This window comes from Oncorhynchus masou, chromosome 23 (genome assembly GCF_036934945.1).
Source record: "Oncorhynchus masou masou isolate Uvic2021 chromosome 23, UVic_Omas_1.1, whole genome shotgun sequence".
Classification (NCBI taxonomy): Eukaryota; Metazoa; Chordata; class Actinopteri; order Salmoniformes; family Salmonidae; genus Oncorhynchus; species Oncorhynchus masou.
In genome coordinates this window covers 55,037,503-55,063,736 of record NC_088234.1, presented here as the reverse complement: position 1 = coordinate 55,063,736, position 26,234 = coordinate 55,037,503, and the positions used below count along the sequence as shown (strand labels likewise).

General features: G+C 42.5%; 2 protein-coding genes across 8 annotated transcripts in view; both read right to left on the bottom strand.

The window, feature by feature from the left end:
* LOC135510036 (serine protease HTRA1A-like) overlaps window positions 1–5,973 on the bottom strand; it is a 31,766-nt gene extending 25,793 nt beyond the window's left edge. Inside the window, exon 1 of the mRNA XM_064930838.1 lies at window positions 5,350–5,973. Within this exon, the coding sequence (XP_064786910.1) occupies window positions 5,350–5,809 (460 nt within the window). The 5' untranslated portion in view covers window positions 5,810–5,973. The remainder of the gene's footprint in view (window positions 1–5,349) is intronic.
* Window positions 5,974–13,394: 7,421 nt separating this feature from the next.
* Window positions 13,395–26,234, bottom strand: part of LOC135511065 (pleckstrin homology domain-containing family A member 1-like) — a 35,928-nt gene continuing 23,088 nt past the window's right edge. For 2 of the 7 annotated variants that reach the window (XM_064932561.1, XM_064932560.1), the window contains exons 7-14: window positions 26,087–26,227; window positions 25,896–25,964; window positions 20,179–20,243; window positions 20,011–20,074; window positions 19,771–19,860; window positions 19,356–19,426; window positions 18,281–18,349; window positions 13,395–15,402 (exon numbers count right to left, since the gene is read on the bottom strand). In XM_064932561.1, coding sequence (XP_064788633.1) covers window positions 15,177–15,402; window positions 18,281–18,349; window positions 19,356–19,426; window positions 19,771–19,860; window positions 20,011–20,074; window positions 20,179–20,243; window positions 25,896–25,964; window positions 26,087–26,227 — 795 coding nt within the window. In that variant the 3' untranslated portion in view covers window positions 13,395–15,176. Of the gene's footprint in view, window positions 15,403–18,207; window positions 18,350–19,355; window positions 19,427–19,770; window positions 19,861–20,010; window positions 20,075–20,178; window positions 20,244–25,895; window positions 25,965–26,086; window positions 26,228–26,234 lie in introns of those variants that run through there. The other 5 variants (XM_064932562.1, XM_064932564.1, XM_064932565.1 and 2 more) reach the window with 5 other exon arrangements.

Genomic DNA, 26,234 nt, shown 5'->3' with positions numbered 1-26,234 from the left:
CATTCCGCAAGCTGAATGAATGTAATTCAATCGCTGAAAACCCTCCCACTCGCTGGACAAGAGATTTTCATTCAATGCGGTTTTCAGTACATTTATCTTAAGCCATCCCTTTAAATACAGTGTACCTTTTAATTAGAATTTTGTCGACAGGTTTAATAGAATATATCGAGAGAACAGGTTCAGAATATTAGCAATCAATGAAAGAAAGCCATCTACAGTATATGCATATGTGTCTTTGTTTCAGCACCAATTGGTAGCTTTAAAAATACTCTGATCTTGTAGATTATTTAGGGTTAGGAAAGTATTTATGAATCATAAAGCTGAATGAATCACAGGCTTGGAGAGCCTTTGGCATGAAAGAAAAAAACGGTGTTTTGATCCATTCTGAAAATTGCCACACTCAGTTCTTTAACCCACGGTAATGTTGGAAGATAAGTGTACATAGAATTACAATAGGGAGAATACTGCACAGAGGAAGCAAATTAAGGTAAACTAAACAATGGAATTATATGGAATGATAATGTAGGCCATACCAACTGAAGGGAACTAAAAGTACATTGGCAGTTGAATATGTGTTATTAAGCCTACTGACAGACGATACTGATAGAGGCTAATATTTAACATGATAGAAATAGGAAATAGAAAAAGTCGGAGTAACTCATAATTAAAAGATTCGAGAGTACCCATCCCTGCAAGTTAAAAGGTTGTACAATTTAAATTCTGCATAATGGCACAGCATTTCATAAACTTTATTGTGGGAAAGTTGATATGTGAATATGCTTCAGTTTGCTCTCATATGACTTTTTTCACACTAAGATTGAATCATACTACACCGGCTCCGACGCTCGTCGGATGTGGCAGGGCTTGCAAACCATTACAGACTACAAATGGAAGCACAGCTGTGTGCTGCCCAGTGACACGAGCATACCAGACGAGCTAAATCACTTCTATGCTCGCTTCGAGGCAAGCAACACTGAGGCATGCATGAGAGCATCAGTTGTTCCGGACAACTGTGTGATCACACTCTCCGTAGCAGACGTAAGACCTTTAAACAGGTCAACATACAAGGCTGCAGGGCCAGACGGATTACCAGGACGTGTGCTCCGGGCATGTGCTGACCAACTGGCAGGTGTCTTCACTGAAATTTTCAACATGCCCCTGATTGAGTCTGTAATACCAACATGTTTCAAGCAGACCACCATAGTCCCTGTGCCCAAGAACACAAAGGCAACCTGCCTAAATGACTACAGACCTGTAGCACTCACGTCCTTAGCCATGAAGTGCTTTGAAAGGCTGGTAATGGCTCACATCAACATCATTATCCCAGAAACCCTAGACTCACTCCAATTTGCATACCGCCCAAACAGATATACAGATGATGCAATCTCGATTGCACTCCACACTGCCCTTTCCCACCTGGACAAAAGGAACACCTATGTGAGAATGCTATTCATTGACTACAGCTCAGCATTCAACATCATAGTACCCTCAAATCTCATCACTAAGATAAGGAACCTGGGACTAAACACCTCCCTCTGCAACTGGATCCTGGACTTTCTGACGAATAGCCCCCAGGTGGTGAGGGTAGGTAGCAACACATCTGCCACGTTGATCCTCAACACTGGAGCTCCCCAGGGGTACGTGCTCAGTCCTGTACTCCCTGTTCACCCACAACTGCATGGCCAGGCACGACTCCAACACCATCATTAAGTTTGAAGACGACACAACAGTGGTAGGACTGATCAACGACAACAACGAGACAGCCTATAGGGAGGAGGTCAGAGACCTGGCCGGGTGGTGCCAGAATAACAACCCGTCCCTCAATGTAACCAAGACTAAAGAGATGATTGTGGACTACAGGAAAAGGAGCACCGAGCACGCCCCCATTCTCATCGACGGGGCTGTAGTGAAGCAGGTTGAGAGCTTCAAGTTCCTTGGTGTCAGCATCAACAACAAACTAGAATCGTCCAAACACACCAAGACAGTCGTGAAGAGGGCACGACAAAGCTTATTCCCCCTCAGGAAACTAAAAAGATTTGGCATGGGTCCTGAGATCCTCAAAAGGTTCAACAGCTGCAACATCGAGAGCAACCTGACCTGTTGCATCACTGCCTGGTACGGCAATTGCTTGGCCTCTGACCGCAAGGTACTTCAGAGGGTAGTGCGTACGGCCCAGTACATCACTGGGGCAAAGCTGCCTGCCTTCCAAGACCTCTACACCAGGCGGTGTCAGAGGAAGGCCCTAAAAATGGTCAAGGACCCCAGCCACCCCAGTCATAGACTGTTCTCTCTACTACCGCATGGCAAGCGGTACCGGAGTGCCCAGTCTAGGACAAAAAGGCTTCTCAACAGTTTTTACCCCCAAGCCATAAGACTTCTGAACAGGTCATCAAATGGTTACCCGGACTATCTGCATTATGTGCCCCCCTAACCCCTCTTTTTACACTGCTGCTACTCTCTGTTATATGCATAGTCCCTTTAACTATACCTGTACATCCTACCTCAATTGGCCTGACCAACCAGTGCTCCCGCACATTGGCTAACCGGGCTATCTGCATTGTGTCCCACCATCCGCCAACCCCTCTTTTTATGCTACTGCTACTCTCTGTTCATCATATATGCATAGTCACTTTAACCCTATCTACATGCACATACTACCTCAATTAGCCTGACTAACTGGTGTTTGTATGTAGCCTTGCTACTGTTATTTTCAAATGTTTTTTTACTGTTGTTTTATTTCTTTACTTACCTACACACACACACACACACACACACACACACACACACACACACACACACACACCTTTTTGTTCGCACTATTGATTAGAGCCTGTACGTAAACATTTCACTGTTAGGTCTACCTACACTTGTCGAATTCGGCGCACGTGACAAATAAACTTTGATTTGATTTGACTCCAGCAATTCTAATGTCAAATTTATCTGAAACAAGTGTCAATCAGATTAGTCATTGACCTATCTCTTATCAATAGCTCTTATCAAGTTGCATGGAGTATGTTATTATTTATATCAGAAAAAAAGTACGTAGATTTTCCACTTGGAACCGGTAGGTTCGCGAGACCTTATTCATGGTTTCCTCGAGTGTGAAAGTGGTGGAATTAAGTCATGGTCAGAATACAGCATATTTGTAGACATACCTCTGCATCACCTTCATTTAGTCTAAACTACATGACCAAAAGTATGTGGACACCTGCTCGTCAAACATCTCATTCCAAAATCATGGGCATTAATATGGAGTTAATATGGAGTCCCCCCCTTTGCTGTTATAACAGTCTCCAATATTTTGGGAAAGCCTTCCACTAGATGTTGGAACATTGCTGCAGGGACTTGCTTCCATGCAGTCAAAAGAACTTAGTGAGGTTAGACATGATTAGGGCTGGCTCGTAGTTGGTGTTACAATTCATCCCAAAGGTGTTCGATGGGGTTGAGATCAAGGCTATGTGCAGGCCAGTCAAGTTCTTCTACACCGATCTCGACAAACCATTTCTGTACGGACCTTGCTTCCTGCACGGGGGCATTGTCATGTTGAAACAGGACCTTCCAAAAACTGTTGCCACAAACTTGGAAGCACAGAATTGTCTAGAATGTCATTGTATGATGTAGCATTAAGATTTCCCTTCACTGGCACTAAGGAGCCTAGCCCGAACCATGAAAAACAGCCCCAGACCATTATTCCTCCTCCACCAAACTTTAAAGTTGGCACTATGCATTGGGGCAGGTAACGTTCACCTTGCATCCGCCAATCCCAGATTTGTCTGTTGGACTGCTAGATCGTGAAGTGTGATTCATCACTCCAGAAAACACGTTTCCACTGCTCTAGATTCCAATGGCGGTGAGCTTTACACCACTCCAGCCGACACTTGGCATTGCGCATGGTGATCTTAGGCTTGTGTGCGGCTGCTCGGCCAAGGAAACCCATTTCATGAAGGTCCTGACGAACAGTTCTTGTGCTGATGTTGCTTCCAGAGACAGTTTGGAACTCGGTTGTTGCAACCGAGGATAAACATTTTTTTCACGCCACATGCTTCAGCACTTGGCTGTCCTTTTCTGTGAGCTTGTGTGGCCTGCCACTTCGCAGCTGAGCCATTGATGCTCCTAGATGTTTCCACTTCACAATAACAGCACTTACAGTTGACCGGGGCAGTTTTAGAATGCCAGAAATTTGACGAACTGACATGTTGGAAAGGTGGCATCCTATGATGGTGCAACGTTGAAAATCACAGAGCTCTTCAGTAAGGCCATTCTTCTGTCAATGTTGGTCTATGGAGATTGCATAGCGGTGTGCTCGATTTTATACATCTGTCTGCAATGGGTGTGCCTGAAATAGCCAAATCCACTAATTTGAAGGGGTGTCCACATACATTATATATATAAAAGTATCTCTACCCACAATGAATAGCAGGTGAATAACGCACTATAAAGGGAATTCCATTCCATTTCGGGTCGGAATCGGGCCCCTGGAGCACATCAAACACACAAACACAGTTAAAGATCACTGGCTCATCTCTCTACCACCTGTAGGTGAGTTGTGAGTGTGAAGGTTGTCTTTGTACCCTCCTCAGAGACACAATGCACGTGCAATTAGAAAGTTGAGGGAAATGGAAACCACTTAAAAGGCTGCCACAAATCTAATGTTATGATATTTCATAAGGAAAAAAAATGTCTGGGATGGATAGATGGTCTGGTTTATGTTGTGTCCCACTGACTCTGATAACAAGTGTCTCAGTTTGCAGGTCAGATGCACTGGCTGAAACTGAGGACTCACAGAATGGAGTCCAAAGAAAGAAATAATACATGATCCATGGTGAAGTCAGCAACAATGACCTATTGCATTAATTATGCTACTTTAGATAAATTAATTTAGAGGGTTATTCCCATGTGACTGTACGCATACCAGAGCTAATCCATACCGTTAATAACAAGTTAATAGAATTAGTGACTTAGTTCAAACAAGCAAAACTAAGCAAGGATTACTGCTTTTCATGTGTGAATGAACAAAAACCAGCGCATTTCAATGGTAGCCTTTGTTTTACTGTCAAAGGACACTTGATGTTTGTGCCCGTGGGATGCATAACCAGCTGCCACATCTGGATGTTGTTGCCCACCAGACTGTCACACACTGATTCCTTTCTGGCGAGAATTCATTACTCTAAATATCAGCAAGGCTGAATCTTATTTGATATAGATTAAATGGAACAATTATGCGTAATCGAGTTATGCTGATTTAAAGTTAGGAAGCAACCAGTAATAATGATTATGAAATACACACAAACAGCACATTCAAGAAGGTGAAATGAAAATTATATGTATAATATTCTTCACAGCCTTTACCTTTCCCACAAGCTCCCCGTTGAATGAACATAACAGGTGGCTGATGAAGTTTCAGTGCCCGGTTGCTGACTCTCTTGAGCTCGCAGATGTTACGGTAAGATACACCGTCGCTACCACATACAGGGTCCGTGGTTTTGCAGGCGCAAACGCCGCTCTTCCCTCTTCTTCTGACAGTGGCAGAGTACCCCACTCCGCCGGACACCGAACACTCCAACCCCTCTCCGCACACCGGGTCTCCAAGCTTTCCATTGCCGCCGCACGCTTCGCCCTCTCCAGAGGCACACACGGGGCAGCAGTTACATTGGTCCAGGACTTGTCCTGCTAAGCACTCCGCTGGCATACGGGGACACATCGCCTTGTGACAACGACTGGGACAGCTGATAACGTACCTATTGGAGATCTGTGCTTCAGCAAGTAGGGATGCCAAGCAAACGGTTACGCACAATATTGACCAAAACATGGTGGTTTACTGTGAAACACAGTTTCAAAATATGGGAAAGTAAACAAAAAGTGTCCGGGCTTCTCTAAACTTGCAGTACTTTGGTACATGTGATCTGAGGAGTGTAGAGCAGAGCAGTTGATGTAAGGGATTAAGAGAAGCTCCACTTCCACTGTGCACCAATAAGCAACTGAGTTTTTTAGCTGGCACTGCATTTATATAAAAGCCTACTCAATTCCACATGACGCGGCACACTTTCTCGGCAATAACAATACGCATTACTATGGTTGGTGTGTGTGTCACGTGCTAAAGGGAAGCGCTTTGGTATGTATTCATACCTTTTTTCATTAGGCCTATTTGAATGAATTCTATTTTGAAATAGACGAAATTTAGAATACGCTACACATTTGGAATAGGCTTATCCTGGATCAAAATGTGATTTTATGGGAAGCCATTGCATGTTTTATTAAAAACAATGCAACTGCATTTGCATCTGAGCTGAATAAATCACAATTAAAAAGATATCTGAATTGAAAAAATTGTTAATGACACAAAAAGCAAACACTTTCTTCAGCCCAGGTAGTGACTACTCTTTTCAACCTAGTCTGAGAGCATTTCGTATTATTCTGTACGTAAATCCGAGAACCTTTATTTAGTATAATATGTGACGTTTCGTATGCTATGCAGTAATTCGAGGATGTCCATCGCCCATTTCGTATTATATGTTACGAATTAGATTCGAATTTGCAACCTATGGGACATATGGGATTTGACTCCAATTTCATTCAGATTATTAAAATACTATATGCCAATACGTCGCCACAGTAATAACAGGCAATATCTGCTCTGTTCCTTTGAGAATCATTCGAAGTAGCAGGTAACGTGATTTCATCTCACCTTCGCTACTTTAATTGTCGATGGAGCCCCTGACACACAACCCAAAAAATAGACCAATATCTCTCAATTCTACGGATCACGTCAATTTATTATACACCGACAATATCTTACTTTATCTAGACAATGTACTGCAATCCCTCCTTAAAGCTTATAATTCATGGACAAATTCTTCATTTCCATCTCAAGTTGTAAAATAAATCGAACCAAATCTGCCCTACTGCCTCTCAAGACCCCGATGAGGACTCCATCTCTACTTCTGAAATCCCAATCGGTTCCCATTTTAAATATCTGGGAAAAGATATACAGTATTTCCTTCCTTCCTAAAATCATTGGCAGAAACTTTAACAGAACACTCAAATAAATTCAATATCCCAGTTGCTTTAACTGGCAGAATATCTATTGTAAAAATGCACATACTGCCACAGCTGAATTTCTGTAGCTCAATGCTTCCCTTGTCTCCCCCTTCTGGCTATTGTGATAAAACCATAGTGCAGTTTCAAAATGTATATGGCAAGATAAGTGATTCCAGATCAAATTAACAAACTTGCAAAGAGGGAAAGACGAAGGACTATCCGTACCAAACTTAAAACTGTATTTCCAGGCACTAGCATTAAGTCCACCCCCTGGCTGAGTATAGAGATACATATGGTGTCTCCTATTGCTCTGGAAGAGGTGGTCTTCACTGATATACCTTAAACAATGTAATCTATGCTTCGGTCCTATTATTACTCACACAATTTCTTTGGCATGCCCATACTCCAAAATGTCACTATAACGCCTTACAATCTGGGGGGCGACCTTTTGCATCAACCCAATGGTCAAAATCTTGAATCCTTCTCTTGCCAATACCATGGACAGTAATGGTTTGAGAACATTCCAAGATTTGAAAGACACTTACACTTATTTAGAACTTAGGTCAGCTACGCTGGCCTATGGAGCACCTTGGGAAATCCAACAACCGAACCATCCAATGATGGGATTTAGAAATAAATTATCTGGGCTCCCGAAAGGACTGATCTCTATAATACACGGAACAAAAATATAAACACAACATGTAAAGTGTTGGTCCCATGTTTCATGAGCTGAAATAAAAGATCCCAGAAATGTTCCATATGCACAAAAAGCTCTATTTATACGAAGGAAATGTTTTACAGTGAAATTGGCCCCAACTTCCAACTACTCACTGTGTCTCTTAAATCAAGTAGGCACATTCCTCCATATGAAGCGGGAGTGCCCTGCAGTTAAATGCTGCTGGTGACAAATTACAAAGTAAATATTCAATGCATTGCATCTATTATGTTACTTAACAATGACACCTTAGCTCTTTAAATATCTCAAACAATCAGAGATGATTACTGATGGCATGCAGCACAGCCACAAAACTGATGTTGGCTCTTAGATGGCAATCACCTCACTCTCTCCCAATGCGCCAGTGAGTACAGGTACTGTTAGAAGTTATAACGTTAGAATTATCGACAGCGAGACTGAATGGTGCTGGTCAAGAAACATTTGAGGCCTGGACGAATATACTTGACTTTGTAAAGAATAATCTCAGCTAAATCCCAACACATACATCACATGCAAAAAAAATATATACAGTATACACTGAGTGTACAAAACATTATGAACACCTGCTCTTTCCATGGCATAAACTCACCAGGTGAAAGCTATGATCCCTTATTGATGTCACCTGTTAGACTCTGTATGTATTTCTTACATTTGTAATTGTAAAGTGGCAGCCTACAGGTCCATGTTTTATAAACGCATCATCTGAAGTGGATAATGTACCTGTAACCCCCCCCAACATAAAATAACAAATACAAATGTGGTCCTGAAAACAGAGGAATATGTAGGCAGACTACATATAGACTGCCTACAGCAGGAGAAATCACAGGAGAGGTCATGAAGCATGTACAATTCTGGATTCTGGATTTTCAGCCCTAAACATGCTGTTTTTTTTACTGTTCCCTATATGACTTAGTCACTCTTGGCAACTTACTCAACTCATATAATCGGGCTACAAAAATAACAGAGAGGGTGGGTGTGAGGCGTTCTAGGATTGCTGTGGGTTATAAGCCATTTATAAAATAATTAGTTATCTCAATCTTATTTTAAAAAGTAAACAATTTGCCCATTCATTAATAATTTCATGTGAGGTCAGAAACTAAACAATCAACAGAAACCAATATTTGAGTGAACTTGCGTGATGATGAATCATTACCAATTTTGTAAGCAAAGCTAACATTCAAAGCTTTTTCATTCAACCAACATTGTTCATAAGATCATTAGAAAACTTTTTTTTTTGTGGTATTCTAAAAGAAAGCTTAAACTGTTTGCTGAAGTTGTACAAATTAAAGACTAAACAAATTGCTCTCATTAGAGGAAATATTGGCCAATTTCTAGCATGAAAAGCATGTATTCCAATGTTATAGCTCGTGGCTTATATACTGTAGTGTAGCGAACAACAAATCTCTGTCAAGTTGGATGCCTGTGGTGGGCTGTAAAAGATCCAGTAAACAGTGGACCAATGAATCACTGCTATAAACTATGATTGGTTATGGGCCAGGGATATTTTAATGACTATGGTTTAATGAGGTGGTTGGACCAATACTCAGGGCCCAGGCATTGAGATGGATGTTGCCTAAGGCCCCTTGTGGTGCTATGGGGTTTGTCTAACATGCTCCTCCCATAACCAAAGGGGTACATAGTGAGGAAAGCACAGGGATGGAGAGGGTCCTGTTTTCATAATGGTTTTCACTTTGTCTTGCATTGAAAGGGTGAGGGTATGTGGAACAATAGGGACACTGGAGTTCATGAGGTTTGGTGTTATAAACACTCTTCCCATTTGAATGTATAGCTTTGGAGGACAATATTATGTTGTGAAAATAACATGGCAACCTTTAAGGTCAACATCAACCCATTAAAACATATTCAGATGAAAACAACCTGCTTTAGGTTACACCCTAATAAGTTAAAGAAGACGAGATTTGTCTTGCTAACTTGGACCCATTGTTGATGTGAGCTGTATGATTCCGAATGAGCACATGCAGAGGTCTCTCTAGGGCCAAACAGCCACTATATTAGTCAAATCAAATTTCATTGGTCAAATGCACATATTTAGCAGATGTTATAAGGGACATTGATTAAAATACAGTAGAATAGAATAGTGTATACATATGAGATGAGTAAAGCAGTATGTAAACATTATTAAAGTGACTAGTGTCCCATTACTAAAGTGACAGGTGATTCCATGTCTATGTATATAGAGCAGCAGCCTCTAAGGTGCAGGGTTGCGTAACCGGGTGGTAGCCTGCTAGTGATGGCTATTTAACAGTCTGACGGCCTTGAGATAGAAGCTGTTTTTCAGTCTCTCAGGCCCCGCTTTGATGCACTTGTACTGACCTCACCTTCTGGATGATAGCGGGGTGAACAGGCCGTGGCTTGGGTGGTTGATGTCCTTGATAATCTTTTTGGCCTTCCTGTGACATCGGGTGCTGTAGGTGTCCTGGAGGGCAGGCAGTGTACCCACGGTGATGCTTTGGGAAGACCGCACCACCCTCTGGAGAGCCCTGTGTTTGCGAGCAGTGAAGTTGCCGTACCAGGCAGTGATACAGCCCGACAATAAGCTCTCGGTTGTGCATCTGTAAAAGTTTCTGAGGGTCTTAGGGGCCAAGCCACATTTTTTCAGCCTCCTGAAGTTGAAGAGGCGCTGTTGCGCCTTCTTCACCACACTGTCTGTGTGGATGGACCATTTCAGATCGTCAGTGATGTGTACGCCAAGGAACTTAAAGCTTTCCACATTCTTTACTGCGGCCGTCGATGTGGATAGGAGCAGTCTCCCTGCTGTTTCCTGAAGTCAACGATCAGCTCCTTCGTTTTGTTTACATTGAGGTTATTTTCCTGGCACCACTCCACCAGGGCCATTACCGTGTCGGCTTTCTCGTCATTGTTGGTAATCAGGCATACTACTGTTGTGTCGTCTGCAAACTTGAGTTGGAGGCGTGCGTGGCCACGCAGTCATGGGTGAACAGGGAGTACAGGACGGGGCTGAACAAACACCTTTGTGGGTCCTCTGTGTTGAGGATCAGCGAAGTGGAGGTGTTGTTTCCTACCTTCACCACTTGGGGGCGGCCCGTCAGGAAGTCCATGACAGTGTGCAGTGCAATGTCGATTGCATCGTCTGTGGATCTATTGGCGCGGTAAGCAAATTGAAGTGTGTCTAGGGTGTCAGGTAAGGTAGAGGTGATATGATCTGTAACTAGCCTCTCAAAGCACTTCATGATGACAGAAGTGAGTGCTATGGGGCGATAGTCATTTAGTTCCGTTACCTTTTCTTTCTTGAGTACAGGAACAATGGTGGACATCTTGAAGCAAGTGGGGACAGCAGATTGGAATAGGGAGAGATTGAATATGTCCATAAACACTCCAGCCAGCTGGTCTGCGCATGCTCTAAGGATGCGGCTAAAGACGCTGTCTGGGCTGGCAGACTTGTGAGGGTTAACACGCTTAAATGTCTTACTCACGTCAGCCACAGAGAACGAGAGCCCACAGTCCTTGGGAGCGGGCCATATCGGTGGCACTGTGTTATTCTCAAAGCGGGCGAAGGCGTTTAGCCTGTCTGGGAGCAAGATGTTGGTGTTTTTTTCCCTTTGTAATCCGTGAATGTCTGTTGTCTCTGCCATCAGTGGTGATTTTAGCATGTAAATCTTGGTGGGGGAAAAAAAAATGTGGCATGCAAGGCAACTACACTACACAACACAACACTAAACAATACATTATTACACTATAACGGTGATAAACAGTGCCCACAAGCTGTAAAGCTGTCCCAACAGCAGTCCCAACACCTTACCACTGCTACAGCTGGCTATCGCCAGAGTCTTGTCTGGCAGCGAAACAGTTCATTCATCCTCATTTAATGCCTTTTTAAAAACATAGCTGATTTGGCTGACTTGCTTAAACAAATGTTGGTTTCTACTGACAATTGAAATGTAAAAACTATGGCATACGGGGACAACAAGCGGATAAGAGGCAATCGGTAATTTCTATTAAGACATTAATGAGCAAATTAGGATGGACCTAGTCAATATAACTATTTGTTCAGCACTTTTGAAATGTACAGCGAATTCAGAACATGGGTGTTCTCCCTGTACACCAAGTCAGAACCACGGGATAAATAAAGCAGACAATGAAAGCTCTTACAATATTCGATGATTACATTTCTCTAAAACAGGTTATAGGCTGCATGTACACCACCAAGTTAGAACAGCAGGCGAAATTAAGAGGGGAAAATAGACCAAATTATTAGGGTGAGGCACATGGGCTAATAACAGCTTACTACACAACATACACTTAGTATTACTTTCTTAGCTACAGTATACATATCTCCCTGACATATTATATCATTTATGCAGCAGCATATAAGACATTTTTGGAGCCACCTTGTTGTGCTGTGCTCACTTGAACAAGAAGGTGGAGCGGCGGTCCTTCCTGGCGGTCCTACTTGGGTACATTTTGTCATCAACGTCTGGCATTCTCTGGATTTATGGTGCTTTCAAGACAACTGGGAACTCTGAAAAAAGGTTGAATCATGGTGACATCATTGATCTAGAAAGATGCCTGAGTTCCCGATTTACAATTTTGAGTTGGATGACTGTTCAAAACTTATTTTCTCAGTCTGAGCTAGTTTTTCCCCCGAGTTCCCAGTTGTCTTGACTCACTGAAGTCCGAGACTTCTCAGTTCGGAGTTGAATTGCTACTCCACTTTGTCTCTACTGACGTTTTGTCTGTTTGATTGCCTTACGGAGGGAATAACTACACTGTTTGTATTCAACCATATTCCCAGTCACCTTGCCATGGTTAAATGTGGTGGTTCGCGCTTTCAGTTTTGCGCGAATGCTGCCATCTATCCACCATTTCTGGTTTGGTTGGGTTTTAATAGACACCGTGGGAACAACAGCCCCTATACACTTCCTGATGAACCCAAGTCACCGTGTCCGTATAAACGTCAATGTTATTCTCTGAGGGTACCCGGAACATATCCCAGTCCATGTGATCAAAACAATGTTGAAGCATGGACTCTGATTGGAGTCTCTCAGAAGCCCAACAAAAGACACTGTTGCAGGCCAATAAAAGCATAAACAGACTAGGCTACCTCACCCACTTCTTACTGGCCCTGAGTCAAGATGTAGATGTAGTTGTTTCTGTTTTCCACAAGCAACCGTATGGCATCATCATTGGTCACTGTGAGCCTCCATTCGACTAAACACAGACTTGACAGGTCAATGATTGGACACACAAATAATGCTGACTGACCATCATTACCAAAGTTCAGTCTGTATAGGAGGGAGTCAAATGTAGTGGCATTTCTACCCCGGGAAGAAAGTTAACCGTGCACATTTCACCACCAGGGGGCAGAATGGTCATACAATTAAGTGTGAGGCTACGTAAGAGCAGTTGAACCATTTCTTAGTAATTAGCAGTTTATTCCAGTTTTTTATGCATTCATAGAATTGTCTGCTTTATCTGGACTTCGTCCTTGATTTTATTTCAAAATGTGTTAATGACTAGTGAGAGTTGTATGAGCAGCTGCTGATCTTGATTGAACTGATTTGCAATAATTAAATCAACACATGAACATTATCAAAGTATTTCTTTCAAGTCATCCACGTAATAAATAGCAACACAATTAAAATCTAGTACACAAGACAAAAAGGATTAAAATAACATTTTATTTTTATAGAATTTATGGCACTTTAGCAGCTATATGGTTTGGCAAAACCACTACTGAGAGCTATTGAAATAAGACCTTTGAGTAGTATTGTTGGGTTAACCTCCACTACCTGGCAATACAGGCACAGGGAGGTTCAAACGGAAATATACATCTTACCACATCATTTTACAACATAAAATAAAACCATCCCATACAAACTGTTGAAGAAAACCAATGTTATAACACGCACAAAACAGCAGCTGTCATTGTCATAACTCAACAAATAGGGCAGCAGTCATTAAAATGGTTGAAGCCATCATCTCTGCAAGACACTCTGGCCATCCCTTCCCTAGTAGTGACTGCTGTTGACTTTGGTCCCGTACTGAAGCCACCTCACTCTGTCGCTCAACTCACTCCCCCACTAAGCTCCTATTGGTACAAGTCCGAAGATAACCCCAAAACAGTACCCTGCAGGATTAGGCAAACATCCGTGGATCGTCGCACGAAATGAGTGCGTTTTGCTTCCCTTTAATATGTTAAGTAAAAATTGTGCACCAACAACACATTTAAGTCTGTTATATTAAATGAAGTAGCCTTTAATATAGACAACACAAAGAATTCAATAAATCTGATTTTTTTGCATCTGAATAAAGACTTGCTAAAGTTGAAAATGTGCTCTTTATGACAGAATGCTAATTAAGGTGATTTTCTAAATTATTTTTTTACCACTTTATACTTCTCAAAAAGGCACCGAATTGGTGGAATGACCCACATGGCTTGCTTTGGAGCTGCACATTCCTCTCGTACCAGTCCACAGTGTGTGCCAACAACTTTCTAACTGTAATACTATGGTGTGGATCTTGAGTGGGATTGTAAAATCAGATGACGAAAATGTCTGTTAGAATAATTTGGGTCATACACCATACAGTAAAGTAAAAAAATAAAGACAACGTTCAATAAGAACAACAGTGAATGTATGAAATGACCAGGCATGATTATTTCTGTAGCTTGACAACTATTCCCTCAGACAATATAGCTTGCTCCCTTAAAATATACACTCACTAGCACACAAATTGTTGAATTAATCTTTGTGTGTAGTCAGGAGTTGCAGGTAAAACTCTTCATTGCATTTTAAATCTAAATGTGTAGGCGAACATTAACGTTTGATCTGAGGTGGGAGAAGATGGCGTATCTTTGGCATAGAGCTCAGTGTGAATCCCACCCCACCCACACACACACACACACACACACACACACACACACACACACACACACACACACACACACACACACACACCCGATTGCATGACTTTATGCATGTGTACACAGGCCTCAACTTCAACTGAGCAGATGACTAACAATGAAACACCAGGAGAGAACGCAACCCCTTTGTCCCTGAGTGACTTTCAACTCTAATATCTGGCCAGGGTTGACTAGTTGGGTTAGGTAACGAGATGGATGGAGGTCAGACATATTATACAGTCATTCACTTTGGCATGGAGTCCAGATCCTGCTTTCTGCCATTTCTATCCAGATGACTTCTGGTCAGTTTGGTGGAGGAGACCAGCAACCCCCTGGTTCTGCTTCTCTCAGTTATTCAAAAGCACTCCTCTCATTTCCTCCATTATCACTGTTGTCTCACATCATCTCCTACTTTGTTGGTAGGGGTCAGACTTCACTGACTGGCAGGTCGGTAGGGTCCAAGTCAAGGGGGGGGTTCTGGTGTGTAGCCCTCAAAGGTTCTGCACCGTCTCCATGGCGACTCGAGGGCGGTGGCAGCAGTCACTTGGACAGGCGTGTCTCCTGCAGTGACAGTCGGGCGTGGCTGGGTCGTGGCAGGAGGCTCATGAAATGCTCGCTGTCCCACGCCAGGCTCCGGGCGTGCGCCGCCCGCGACAGCAGGGCACTCTGGGTAGGGTGGCACTGCAGATATGGGCGAGCGAGGGACGGGGGGCCCCGGGTGGCTGCTGTAGAATGTGGAAGAGGAGGAACAGCCACAGTGCTCCTGCTGAGAGAGGACAGAGGGGTGTGTCCCACAGAATCACAGTCAGACAGGCACCAAGGGTGGTGACGAAAATCTAATTTGGAAAACAGTTGTGAATAGAGTCAGTGGCAGACTTGTGGTGTAGCGGCTGATGCAGCAGCGGTGGTACTAGTAGCAGACAGTAGAAGTGCTGGTAAAGCTGTGACGGTGGTAGTGCAAGCAGTAGTAGTAGCAATAGTGCTTGTTTTTTAAAAGTTAATATTTCACTGTCATTTCACTCTCTGTAAAAACAAGAGGGGGTGAGGAATAAAGAAAGACCATGTCAGTGGCCAGTTGTTGGTGTTGTTACGGATCTGCCCCTTTAAAAATAAATATATTTTACATTTTTGCCTAAAATGACATACCCAAATCTAACTGCCTGTAGGTCAGGCCCTGAAGCAAGGATATGCAAATTATTGGTACCATTTAAAAGGAAACACTGAAGTTTGTGGAAATGTGAAAGGAATGTAGGAGAATAACACAATAAATCTGGTAAAAGATAATACAAAGAAAAAAAAACATTTTGTATAATCATTTTGAAATGCAAGAGAAAGGCCATAATGTATTATTCCAGCCCAGGTGAAATGTAGATTTTGGCCACTAGATGGCAGCAGTGTATGTGAAATGTTCTAGACTGATCCAATGAACCATTTCATTTCTGTTAAAAAAATTGTATCAAGAATGCCCATGTGCTTAATTTGTTTATTATTAACTTTATGTTCAAAATTGTGCACTCTCCTCAAACAATGGCATGGTATTATTTCACTGTAATAGCTACTGTAAATTGGACAGTGCAGTTAGATTAACAAGAATTTAAGCTTTCTGCCAATATCAGGTATGTCAATGTCCTGGGAAATGTACAACCTCAAGGTATTAGCCTACGTTAGCTCAACCGTCCCGTGGAGGTTGTTAAGGAGGGAACAATCCAAGTAGCACTTATTAGATGTTAACCCAATCCATTCACCCAGCAAAAACAGTTTGTGACCATAAATAAAATAAAGCCTGATTGCCCATGCTGGCATTTCAAATCCCCCCCAATCAGTTCAAAATGATATGTATAACATCAAAGTCATCATAATTCTGTACCATTAATTCAAACATGCAGCCGGACAGAGAACATGTAAAAATGTGCAGTACCAACCGAAAGTTTGGACACACCTACTCATTCCAGGGTTTTCCTTTACTATTTTCTACATTGTAGAATAATAGTGAAGACATCAAAACTACGAAATAACATATATGGAATCATGTAGTAACCAAAGAACGTGTTAAACAATCTAAATATACTTTATATTTAATATTCTTCAAATAGCCACCCTTTGCCTTGATGACAGCTTTGCACACTCTTGGAATTCTCTCAAACAGCTTCACCTGGAATGCTTCTCCAACAGTCTTTAAGGAGTTCCCACATATGCTGAGCAGTTGTTGGCTGCATTTCCTTCAATCTGCGGTCCAACTCATCCCAAACCATCTCAATTGGGTTGAGGTTAGGTGATTGTGGAGGCCAGATCATCTGATGCAGCACTCTCCTTCTTGGTCAAATAGCCCTTACACAGCCTGGAGGTGTGTTGGGTCCTTGTCCTGTTGAAAAACAAATGATAGTCCCACTATGCCCAAACCAGATGGGATGGCGTATTGCTGCAGAATGCTGTGTTAACCATGCTGGTTAAGCGTGCCTTGAATTCTAAATAAATCACTGACAGTGTCAACAGCAAAACACCCCCACACCATCTCCTCCATGCTTCATGGTGGGAACCACACATGCGGAGATCATCACCTACTCTGCGTCTCACAAACACATAGAGACATCTCAAATTTGGACATGTCACACCAAAGGACAGATTTCCACCGGTCTAACGTCCATTGCTCATGTTTCTAGGCACAAGCAAGTCTCTTCTTCTTATTGGTGTCCTTTAGTAGTGGTTTCTTTGCAACAATTAGACCATGAAGGACTGATTCACAGTCTCCTCTGAACAGTTGATGTTGAGATGTGTCTGTTACTTGAACTCTGTGAAGCATTTAGAGGTGCCTACCTGCAGCAGAGGTAACTCTGGGTCTTCCTTTCCTGTGGTGGTCCTCAAGAGAGCCAGTTTCATCATAGTGCTTGATGATTTTTGCGACTGCACTTGAAGAAACTTCAAAGTTCTTGACATTTTCCAGATTGACTAAACTTCATGTCTAAAAGTAATGGACTGTTGTTTCTCTTTGCTTATTTGAGCTGTTTGTTCCATAATATGGACTTGGTCTTTTACAAAGTAGCGCTGTCTTCTGTATACCACCCCAACCTTCTCAAAACTAAACGGATTGGCTCAAACGCATTAAGAAGGAAAGAAATTCTAGGGTTGCTACTTTGAAGAATCTCAAAAAGAAAATATTTTTTGATTTGTTTAACACTTTGTTGGTTACTACATGATTCCATGTGTGTTATTTCATACTTTTGATGTCTTCTCTATTATTCTACAATGTATAAAAGAGTAAAAATAAAGTAAAACCCTGGAATGAATAGGTGTGTCCAAACTTTTGACTGGTACTGAAAGAGCAGTTTAATTACATGACTTGAAGCAGACCATTCAACAGAAACACCTACACCATAACGGCCTGTGTGAGAGCAAACAAAGGGCTACGTGATTCTTCAGGTATGCTAGGTCAGTTAGTTCATGAGCTTCCAAGTGTACATATACAGTGGATGTCATCATACAAAACATACATAACACAAACATAAACAGCTAAACAGTTATTTATGTGAAGATGATTGTGGTATAGCTCCCAAAGATAAAGTTAATTCTCATTTTCTAAATAAAGTTTGAAGTTAACTGGGTTATGCAAGTCGACGGTGTGAGAGAGTAAACAGAAATACAGGCACCGGACAGGAAGTAGAACTAGTGACAGGCAGGATGTGAGACGTCTAAGACAGGTATACAGCTGCAGGAGACTGCAGAGACACAGAGAGAGAAAGAGAGACAAGGAGAGTGTGAGAGCACATATGAAGTGATATAGACAGAAACAGGAAACAGGTCTGTACAACATTTTTTACACAACACTGCAGCACATCTTAGCGAGGTAGCGTCCCAATTCTCATGAAGTGTGCATTCATACACTCCCTCCCTACGACGCATTTAAAAAGAATTGGGTGTTTCCACCATATTGTCCTTTACTTTTAAATCCATCAGGGGAAGTGAACAAGTGCACACTAAGGTAAGATTCAAAATCAGGCTGTCTCCAATATACACCCCTTGGACAATTAGAGCAACTTACAGGAGCAATTAGGGTTAAGGTGCCTTGCTCAAGGGCAAAGACAAATCTTTCACCTAGTCGGCTCCTAGCGACCTTTCGATTACTGGCCCAATGCTCTAAACCGCTAGGCTACCAGCGGTTAAGAGCGGGATGAGTGTGTGTGGAAGTCAATGGGAGGCCGTGACTAGCTGCAGAGGTCCAGGGTAGTTAAAGGGATACTGGGAGACGGAAGTTAGCGGTAGAATTGTGAGCCAATGCTAACTAGCATTAGTTGTAATGACAAAGTCTACAGGTACGGTAGCATTGCGAAACTACCACTAACGTCCCTAACACAGCACACAGAGATCTAAAAATGTATCAACAAGTTCATCGGACTGTAAATTCCAGAGTTTCGCAGTATCCCTTTAAGCTACATTAAGTCAAGGGAATGAGTTTATGGGACTAACCCCAGAGCTGAGGTAGAGCATGAACAGGATGACAGGAAAAGCAAAGAAGCAGAGGTAGAGGAGAGAAGGTCTGAGTTGGAGTTACAGAATGGGCAGCAGGGTGGAGAGGTTAGAGCCCACACAGGGAGGTCATTTAGAGTTTGTTTTTTAGGGAGGCAGAGTGGTGACTCTCCAGTCCACTCCATGACATCAAAGACCAAAGGTTAGTGAAAAACAACAGTACAGAGAAGAAGCTTTGGGGAACAGGAGCTGACATACGTGCTGCACTCCCCGATTCGGGCTGTATACCTCTGTATACAGGGGTTCGACAGCCGTCTGGCTTGCCGCATCTGCAACAACACAGTGGACAGCTAGATTAGAGCAGGTTGGGAAGGGCCAGGCTTGCCCACAGTACAGGGGGAAAAGAGAGGGAGTAGAAGAGAAAAGAGGAGATGTGGCGACTGCACTACCCATACTATGCCAGGGGGGCTAACACCTACAGTAGAAGGGAGACCAACCTCGACCTTCTGGAGTGAGTACTGAAAGTGACACATACTTTACACTCCTCCCTGTTTGTGTGTGTTGGGCTGCCATGAACACGTGACACAAATAGTGAACAGATCAATGTGTTTCTACAAAGGACCAGACAGACGGGAGCCCTATAATCCCAGTGACGTGGTGGGTGGTTACGTACTGTGGCTGCAGATCTCCCAGGTCCCCGCAGGGCTACAATGGCCCCAGAGACAGCCTTGATCCAGCTGTGCATCTCCTGTGGACTGTCAGCCTGCAGGGAGAGGAGATAGGGGACAAAAGGGGCAGATTGTAAAGGGGGAAAGTCAGAGGTGAGAGAAATACATATACTGAGTGGGATATTTCTTAAAATTAATCTAGACATATGTCATAGAAGAAATACATATGTTTAATCTCTTCTCACCTGAATGTAAAAGGTCCTAGAAGTGGTGACAACCTCAAAGAGATTATCCCTCATCATGATGTCACTGGAAATAAAAATATAAACAGTGATCAAAATTAAAGTTACATGCAATATATGTGGATGTAGAGGCTTCCTTCAACCATGACAATGCTGAGAGTTGTGCAGTACCTCTGTTTGCACTCCTGAACTTTGTGGACCTCCTTCAATGGAATAATTCTCAGAGGGTCCTTCTCCTGGAGAGGGGGGGGGGTCAAGAGGAAGATATGTAATTACATTATATTTTAAGAACCCCAAATTAATAACAAACTGTTTTAACGTGCTATAGCTAAGTTCTGGTGACTTTTTAAAAGGACATTCTACTCCAAAATGACGAAAATGCTGACGATCTAAAATATAATGTCCACTTCCAGAATCAAGCTAAAGAACATATTATTATTTATTTTTTTCACCTTTATTTAACCAGGTAGGCAAGTTGAGAACAAGTTCTCATTTACAATTGCGACCTGGCCAAGAAAGCAAAGCAGTTTGACACATACAACAACAGAGTTACACATGGAGTAAAACAAACATACAGTCAATAATACAATAGAAAAATAAGTCTATATACAATGTGAGCAAATGAGGTGAGATAAGGGAGGTAAAGGCAAAAAAAAGGCCATGGTGGCAAAGTAAATACAATATAGCGAGTAAAACACTGGCATAGTTGATTTGCAGTGGAAGAATGTGCAAAGTAGAAATACTGGTGCAAAGGAGCAAAATAAATAAATAAATACAGTAGGGGAAGAGGTAGTTGTTTGGGCTAAATTATAGGTGGGCTATGTACAGGTACAGTAATCTGTGAGCTGCTCTGACAGCTGGTGCTTAAAGCTAGTGAGGGAGATAAGTGTTTCCAGCTTCAGAGATTTTTGTAGTTCGTTCCAGTCATTGGCAGCAGAAAACTGGAAGGAGAGGCGGCCAAAGGAGCAATTGGTTTTGGGTTAAAGTATTTGTAAAAAAATATTATAACATAGGAGGGGGACCAACCTCTACCCTCTAACATTAAATCCATATCGTCAGGTATGCTATTAGCAATAAGCATTATCACCTGTAGCCCCACTAATGCAGCATAGTGGCTATAAATAAATAGGCTGAAGCATGGAGTTGCCTATCTGCATTTACACTGGGCTAATCATTAGTAGAGTCCTGCATCTGTTCGGATACATGTTCCCGTGAGAGAGCCATACATTTAAAACAAATTGCGCCGTTCTGACCCATATTACGGGCGCAACAAGTTATCTTCCTATAGAGGATCACTGGGTCCGTATTTTACATTCAGAAAACAGGGTTGTTGTTGTTCAGGGAACAAGTATTAAAAATAGCAAAATTGCCAGGTGACTGGAGTGGGCTGGCTGGTCATTTGGACAACGTTATTAAATTACTGAGGTCAACACCACGACATTCAGTCGCGAGAGGGGGAAGGGAGGGAGACATAACGTTCTGTGTGGATTTCCAGTGCTTAAGAATGGATTTCCAACCGCCTCGCTGTCCTTTTCCCCCGTAGGATTCCAAGTTGAAGAAGACCCGTTTTGAGCTCCTTACTAAGGGTTAGTATATCCCCTGATAATGACCCTTTTCGTCCAGTGGAAAAACTGAAAACTATCTGTTACTGGCAGAGAGATGTGGAACTCTTTCTTATAGGTCTATTAACTCATTGACCGCCTGGTGATGTCACCAAGAAGGCCAAAACTCCATCCCACCAAAACAAACTGAAATGTCAAGCAGTCTTTTCAAACAGCTCTTACACTAAAAGGGCATTATTGTAATTTTCACAATTTTATACCAAACTCAGTGTGGACATATATTTTAAAAAGAAATATATAAAACAAAAAAAGAAATGTTTGAGTACACTGGGCTTTAACCTCATCTGCCCATTCCTGCTATTTACAGGGTTACCGTGGAGACGGTGATGGATTTTACTAAAACCAACCCCCCTCCCCACACACACCAATGTAGCTTCTCTTTCAACATTTTGCTACGTTACAGCCTTACTCTAAAATAAATTACACCCAATAACCCTGAATGACAAAGCAAAAACAGTTCATTTGAAATTTTTGAAAATGTATTACAAATTAAAATCTAAAACAGTACATTTACATAAGTACTCATAAGTACCCTTTACTCTAGAGGTCGACCGATTAATCGGAATGGCCGATTAATTAGGGCCGATTTCAGGTTTTCATAACGATCGGAAATCGGTATTTTTGGGCGCCGATTTCCGATAATTTTGTTATTTTTTTTTTAGACCTTTTATTTAACTAGGCAAGTCAGTTAAGAACACATTCTTATTTTCAATGACTGCCTAGGAACTGTAGGTTAACTGCCTGTTCAGGGGCAGAACGACAGATTTTCACCTTGTCAGCTCAGGGATTCCAATCTTACAACCGCACAGTTAACTAGTCCAACGCTCTAACCATTGCACTCCACGAGTAGCCTGCCTGTTAAGCGAATGTAGTAGAAGCCAAGGTAAATTGCTAGCTAGCATTAAACTTATCTTATAAAAACAATCAATCAATCATAATCACTAGTTATAACTACTGATCCAGTTTAGCAGGCAACCAGGTGAAATTGTGTCATTTCTCTTGCGTTCATTGCACGCAGAGTCAGGGTATATGCAACAGTTTGGGCTGCCTGGCTCATTGCGAACTAATTTGCCAGAATTTTACATAATTATGACATACATTGAAGGTTGTGCAATGTAACAAGAATATTTAGACTTAGGGATGCCACCCGTTAGATAAAATACCAAACGGTTCCGTATTTCACTGAAATAATAAATGTTTTGTTTTCGAAATTATAGTTTCCGGATTCGATCATATTAATGACCAAAGGTTCGTATTTCTGTGTGTTATTATGTTATGTTATTATGTTATGTTAGTCTGATTTGATAGAGCAGTCTGACTGAGCAGCAGCAGGCCCGAAATCATTGATTCAAACAGCACTTTCGTGCAATACTAGAGTGCCTATAAGAACATCCAATAGTCAAAGGTATATGAAATACAAATGGTAGAGACAAATAGTCCTATAAATACTATATTAACTACAACCTAAAACCTCTTACCTTGGAATATTGAAGTCTCATGTTAAAAGGAACCACCAACTTTCATATGTTCTCATGTTCTGAGCAAGGAAATTAAACGTTAGCTTTTTTACAAGGCGCACATTTTACATGGCACACATTTTTACATGGCACATATTACTTCTCCAACACTTTGTTTTTGCATTATTTAAACCAAATTGAACATGTTTCATTATCTTTTTGAGGCTAAATTGATTTTATTGATGTTTTATATTAAGTTAAAATAAGTGTTAATTCAGTATTGTTGTAATTGTCATTATTACAAAGAAAAAAATTAAAAAGGCCGATTAATCGGTATTGGCTTTTTTGGTCATCCAAAAATAATCGGTCAACCTCTACTTTACTCAGTACTTTGTTGAAGCACCTTTGGCAGCGATTTCAGCGATGAGTCTTCTTGGGTATGGCACTACAAGCTTGGCACACCAATATTTGGGGAGTTTCTCCCATTCTTCACTGCAGAGCCTCTCAAGCTCTGTCAGGTTGGATGGGGAGTGTCACTGCACAGCTATTTTCAGGTCTCTCCAGAGATGTTCGATTGGGTTCAAGTCCGGGCTCTGGCTGGGCCACTCAGGACATTCAGAGACTTGTCCCGAAGCCACTCCGTTGTCTTGACAGTGTGCTTAGGGTCGTTGTCCTGTTGGAAAGTAAACCCTCACCCCAGTCTGAGGTCCTGAGAAGGTTTTAATCAAGGATCCCTCTGTACTTTGCTCCGTTCATCTTTGCCTCGATCCTGACTAGTCTCCTAGTCCTTGCCGCTGAAAAACACACCCCCACAGCAGGATGCCGCCACCACGTTTCACCATAGGGATGGTGCCAGGTCTCCTCCAGACATGACACTGGGCATTCAGGCCAAATAATTCAATCTTGGTTTCATCAGACCAGAGAACCTTGTTTCTCATGGTCTGAGTCCTTTAGGTGCCTTTTGGCAAACTCCAAGAGGCTGTCCTGTGCCTTTTTACTGAGGAGTGGCTTCCGTCTGGTCACTCTACCATAAAGGCCTTATTGGTGGAGTGCTGCAGAGATGGGATAACCTTCCTGAAGGACAACCATCTCCACAGAGGACCATCGGGTTCTTGAGCACCTCCCTGACAAAGGCCCTTCTCCCCCATTTGCTCAGTTTGGCCAGGTGGCCAACTCTAGGAAGAGTCTTGGTGGATCCAAACTACTTCCATTTAAGAAGTATGGAGACCACTGTGTTCTTTTTTTTTACCCCCCTTTTTCTCCCCAATTTCGTGGTATCCAACTGATTTTAGTAGCTACTATCTTGTCTCATCGCTACAACTCCTGTACAGGCTCGGGAGAGACGAAGGTTGAAAGTCATGCGTCCTCCGATACACAACCCAACCAAGCCGCACTGCTTCTTAACACAGCGCGCATCCAACCCGGAAGCCAGCCGCACCAATGTGTCGGAGGAAACACCGTGCACCTGGCAACCTTGGTTAGCACACACTGCGCCCGGCCCGCCACAGGAGTCGCTGGTGCGCGATGAGACAAGGATATCCATACCGGCCAAGCCCTCCCTAACCCGGACGACGCTATGACAATTGTGCGTCGCCCCACGGACCTCCCGGTCGCGGCCGGTTACGACAGAGCCTGGGCGCGAACCCAGAGTCTCTGGTGGCACAGCTGGCGCTGCAGTACAGCGCCCTTAACCACTGCGCCACCCGGGAGGCCCCGCCACTGTGTTCTGGGGACATTTAATGCTGCAGGCATTTTTTGGTACCATTCCCCAGATCTGTGCATTGACACAAACCTGTCTCGGAGCGCTACAGACAATTCCTTTGACCTCATGCCTCATGCTCAGACATGCACTGTCAACTGTGGGACCTTATATAGACAGGTGTGTGCCCTTCCAAATCATGTCCAATCAATTGAATTTACCACAGGTTGACTCCAATCAAGTTGTAGAAACATCTCAAGGATGATCAATGGAAACAGGATGCACCTGAGCTGAATTTCAAGTCACATAGCAAAGGGTCTGAATACTTATGTAAAAAAGGTATGTTTTTTTTTAGTTATATAAATTTGCAATCATTTCTAAAAACCTGTTTTCGCTTTGTCATTATGGGGCACTGTGTGTAGATTGATGAGGAAAATGCGTTATTTAATTCATTTTAGAATAAGGTTGTAACGTAACAAAATGGGCAAAAAGGGAAGTGGTCTGAATACTTTCCGAATGCATTGTATATTAGACTCTGGGAATTCCCTCTTAATTCCCTCGCACTCTTAACTTGAATGCTCCTCAAGAGGAATATTTCTCTCACACACAAGCTGACGAGGTAAATAGATAAACTATTTTACAATGGGGTTGTCTGATTTTTCTATTCATTATTTGTTTTGTTTGCAGAGGAAATGTAAATGTGGACTGTTTTAGCCACTTCAAAGTGCACCTTGGACAATTATTTAAAAATATATATATATAAAAGAAAATGTAATGCATGGGTCTTTTGGACTCCTTTCTGTTGAGCAAAACCAACTTTCAAGGCCTTATTGATACAGTATTATTTGGAACGCAAAGAAGACAAGGGAGAAAGACTGTCCTTGGGCATTGTTGATGATAAATAGACACATGCTGGAGAAAAGTATGGGCAAGCATGGAATTTCTTCGTGGAGGTTGTGTGTAGTAGGGCACATAGACAAGGACATGCTAGGACATGTGTAGCAGAGGCACAAGATTCCAGGAACATGAGGTGGAGCATGCCAGGACAAGCGAGTGTGTGAGTCATAAGTCATTCTAGTATGCTTTCCAGTGTTGATGAAAAGGACTTACCAGGTCTGATTTGAAGTAACTCATTGAGTTCTCCTCCAGTAAGAAATATCTCCTTTTCCAATTCCTCATCTGAGGAAAAAGAGCATAAAAACACACATTCCGTCTTCATTCTACTGCCCCCCGACTGTATCACTCCAGACCTCAAACTAAGAGCCCCCCTACTGTAACCCACTATAGTCCCCTGCACTCACCACAGCTCCCTGCTTCACACAATAGCCAGACTTGATGACCGTCTTGTCTTGGGGCGGCCTGCCCAGGAAGTATGGCAGCTGGTTGTGGGATCTCTGCAGCAACTCTCGCTCGGAACCCTCATGGCCCTCTCCCCTTTCCTGCTTTTGG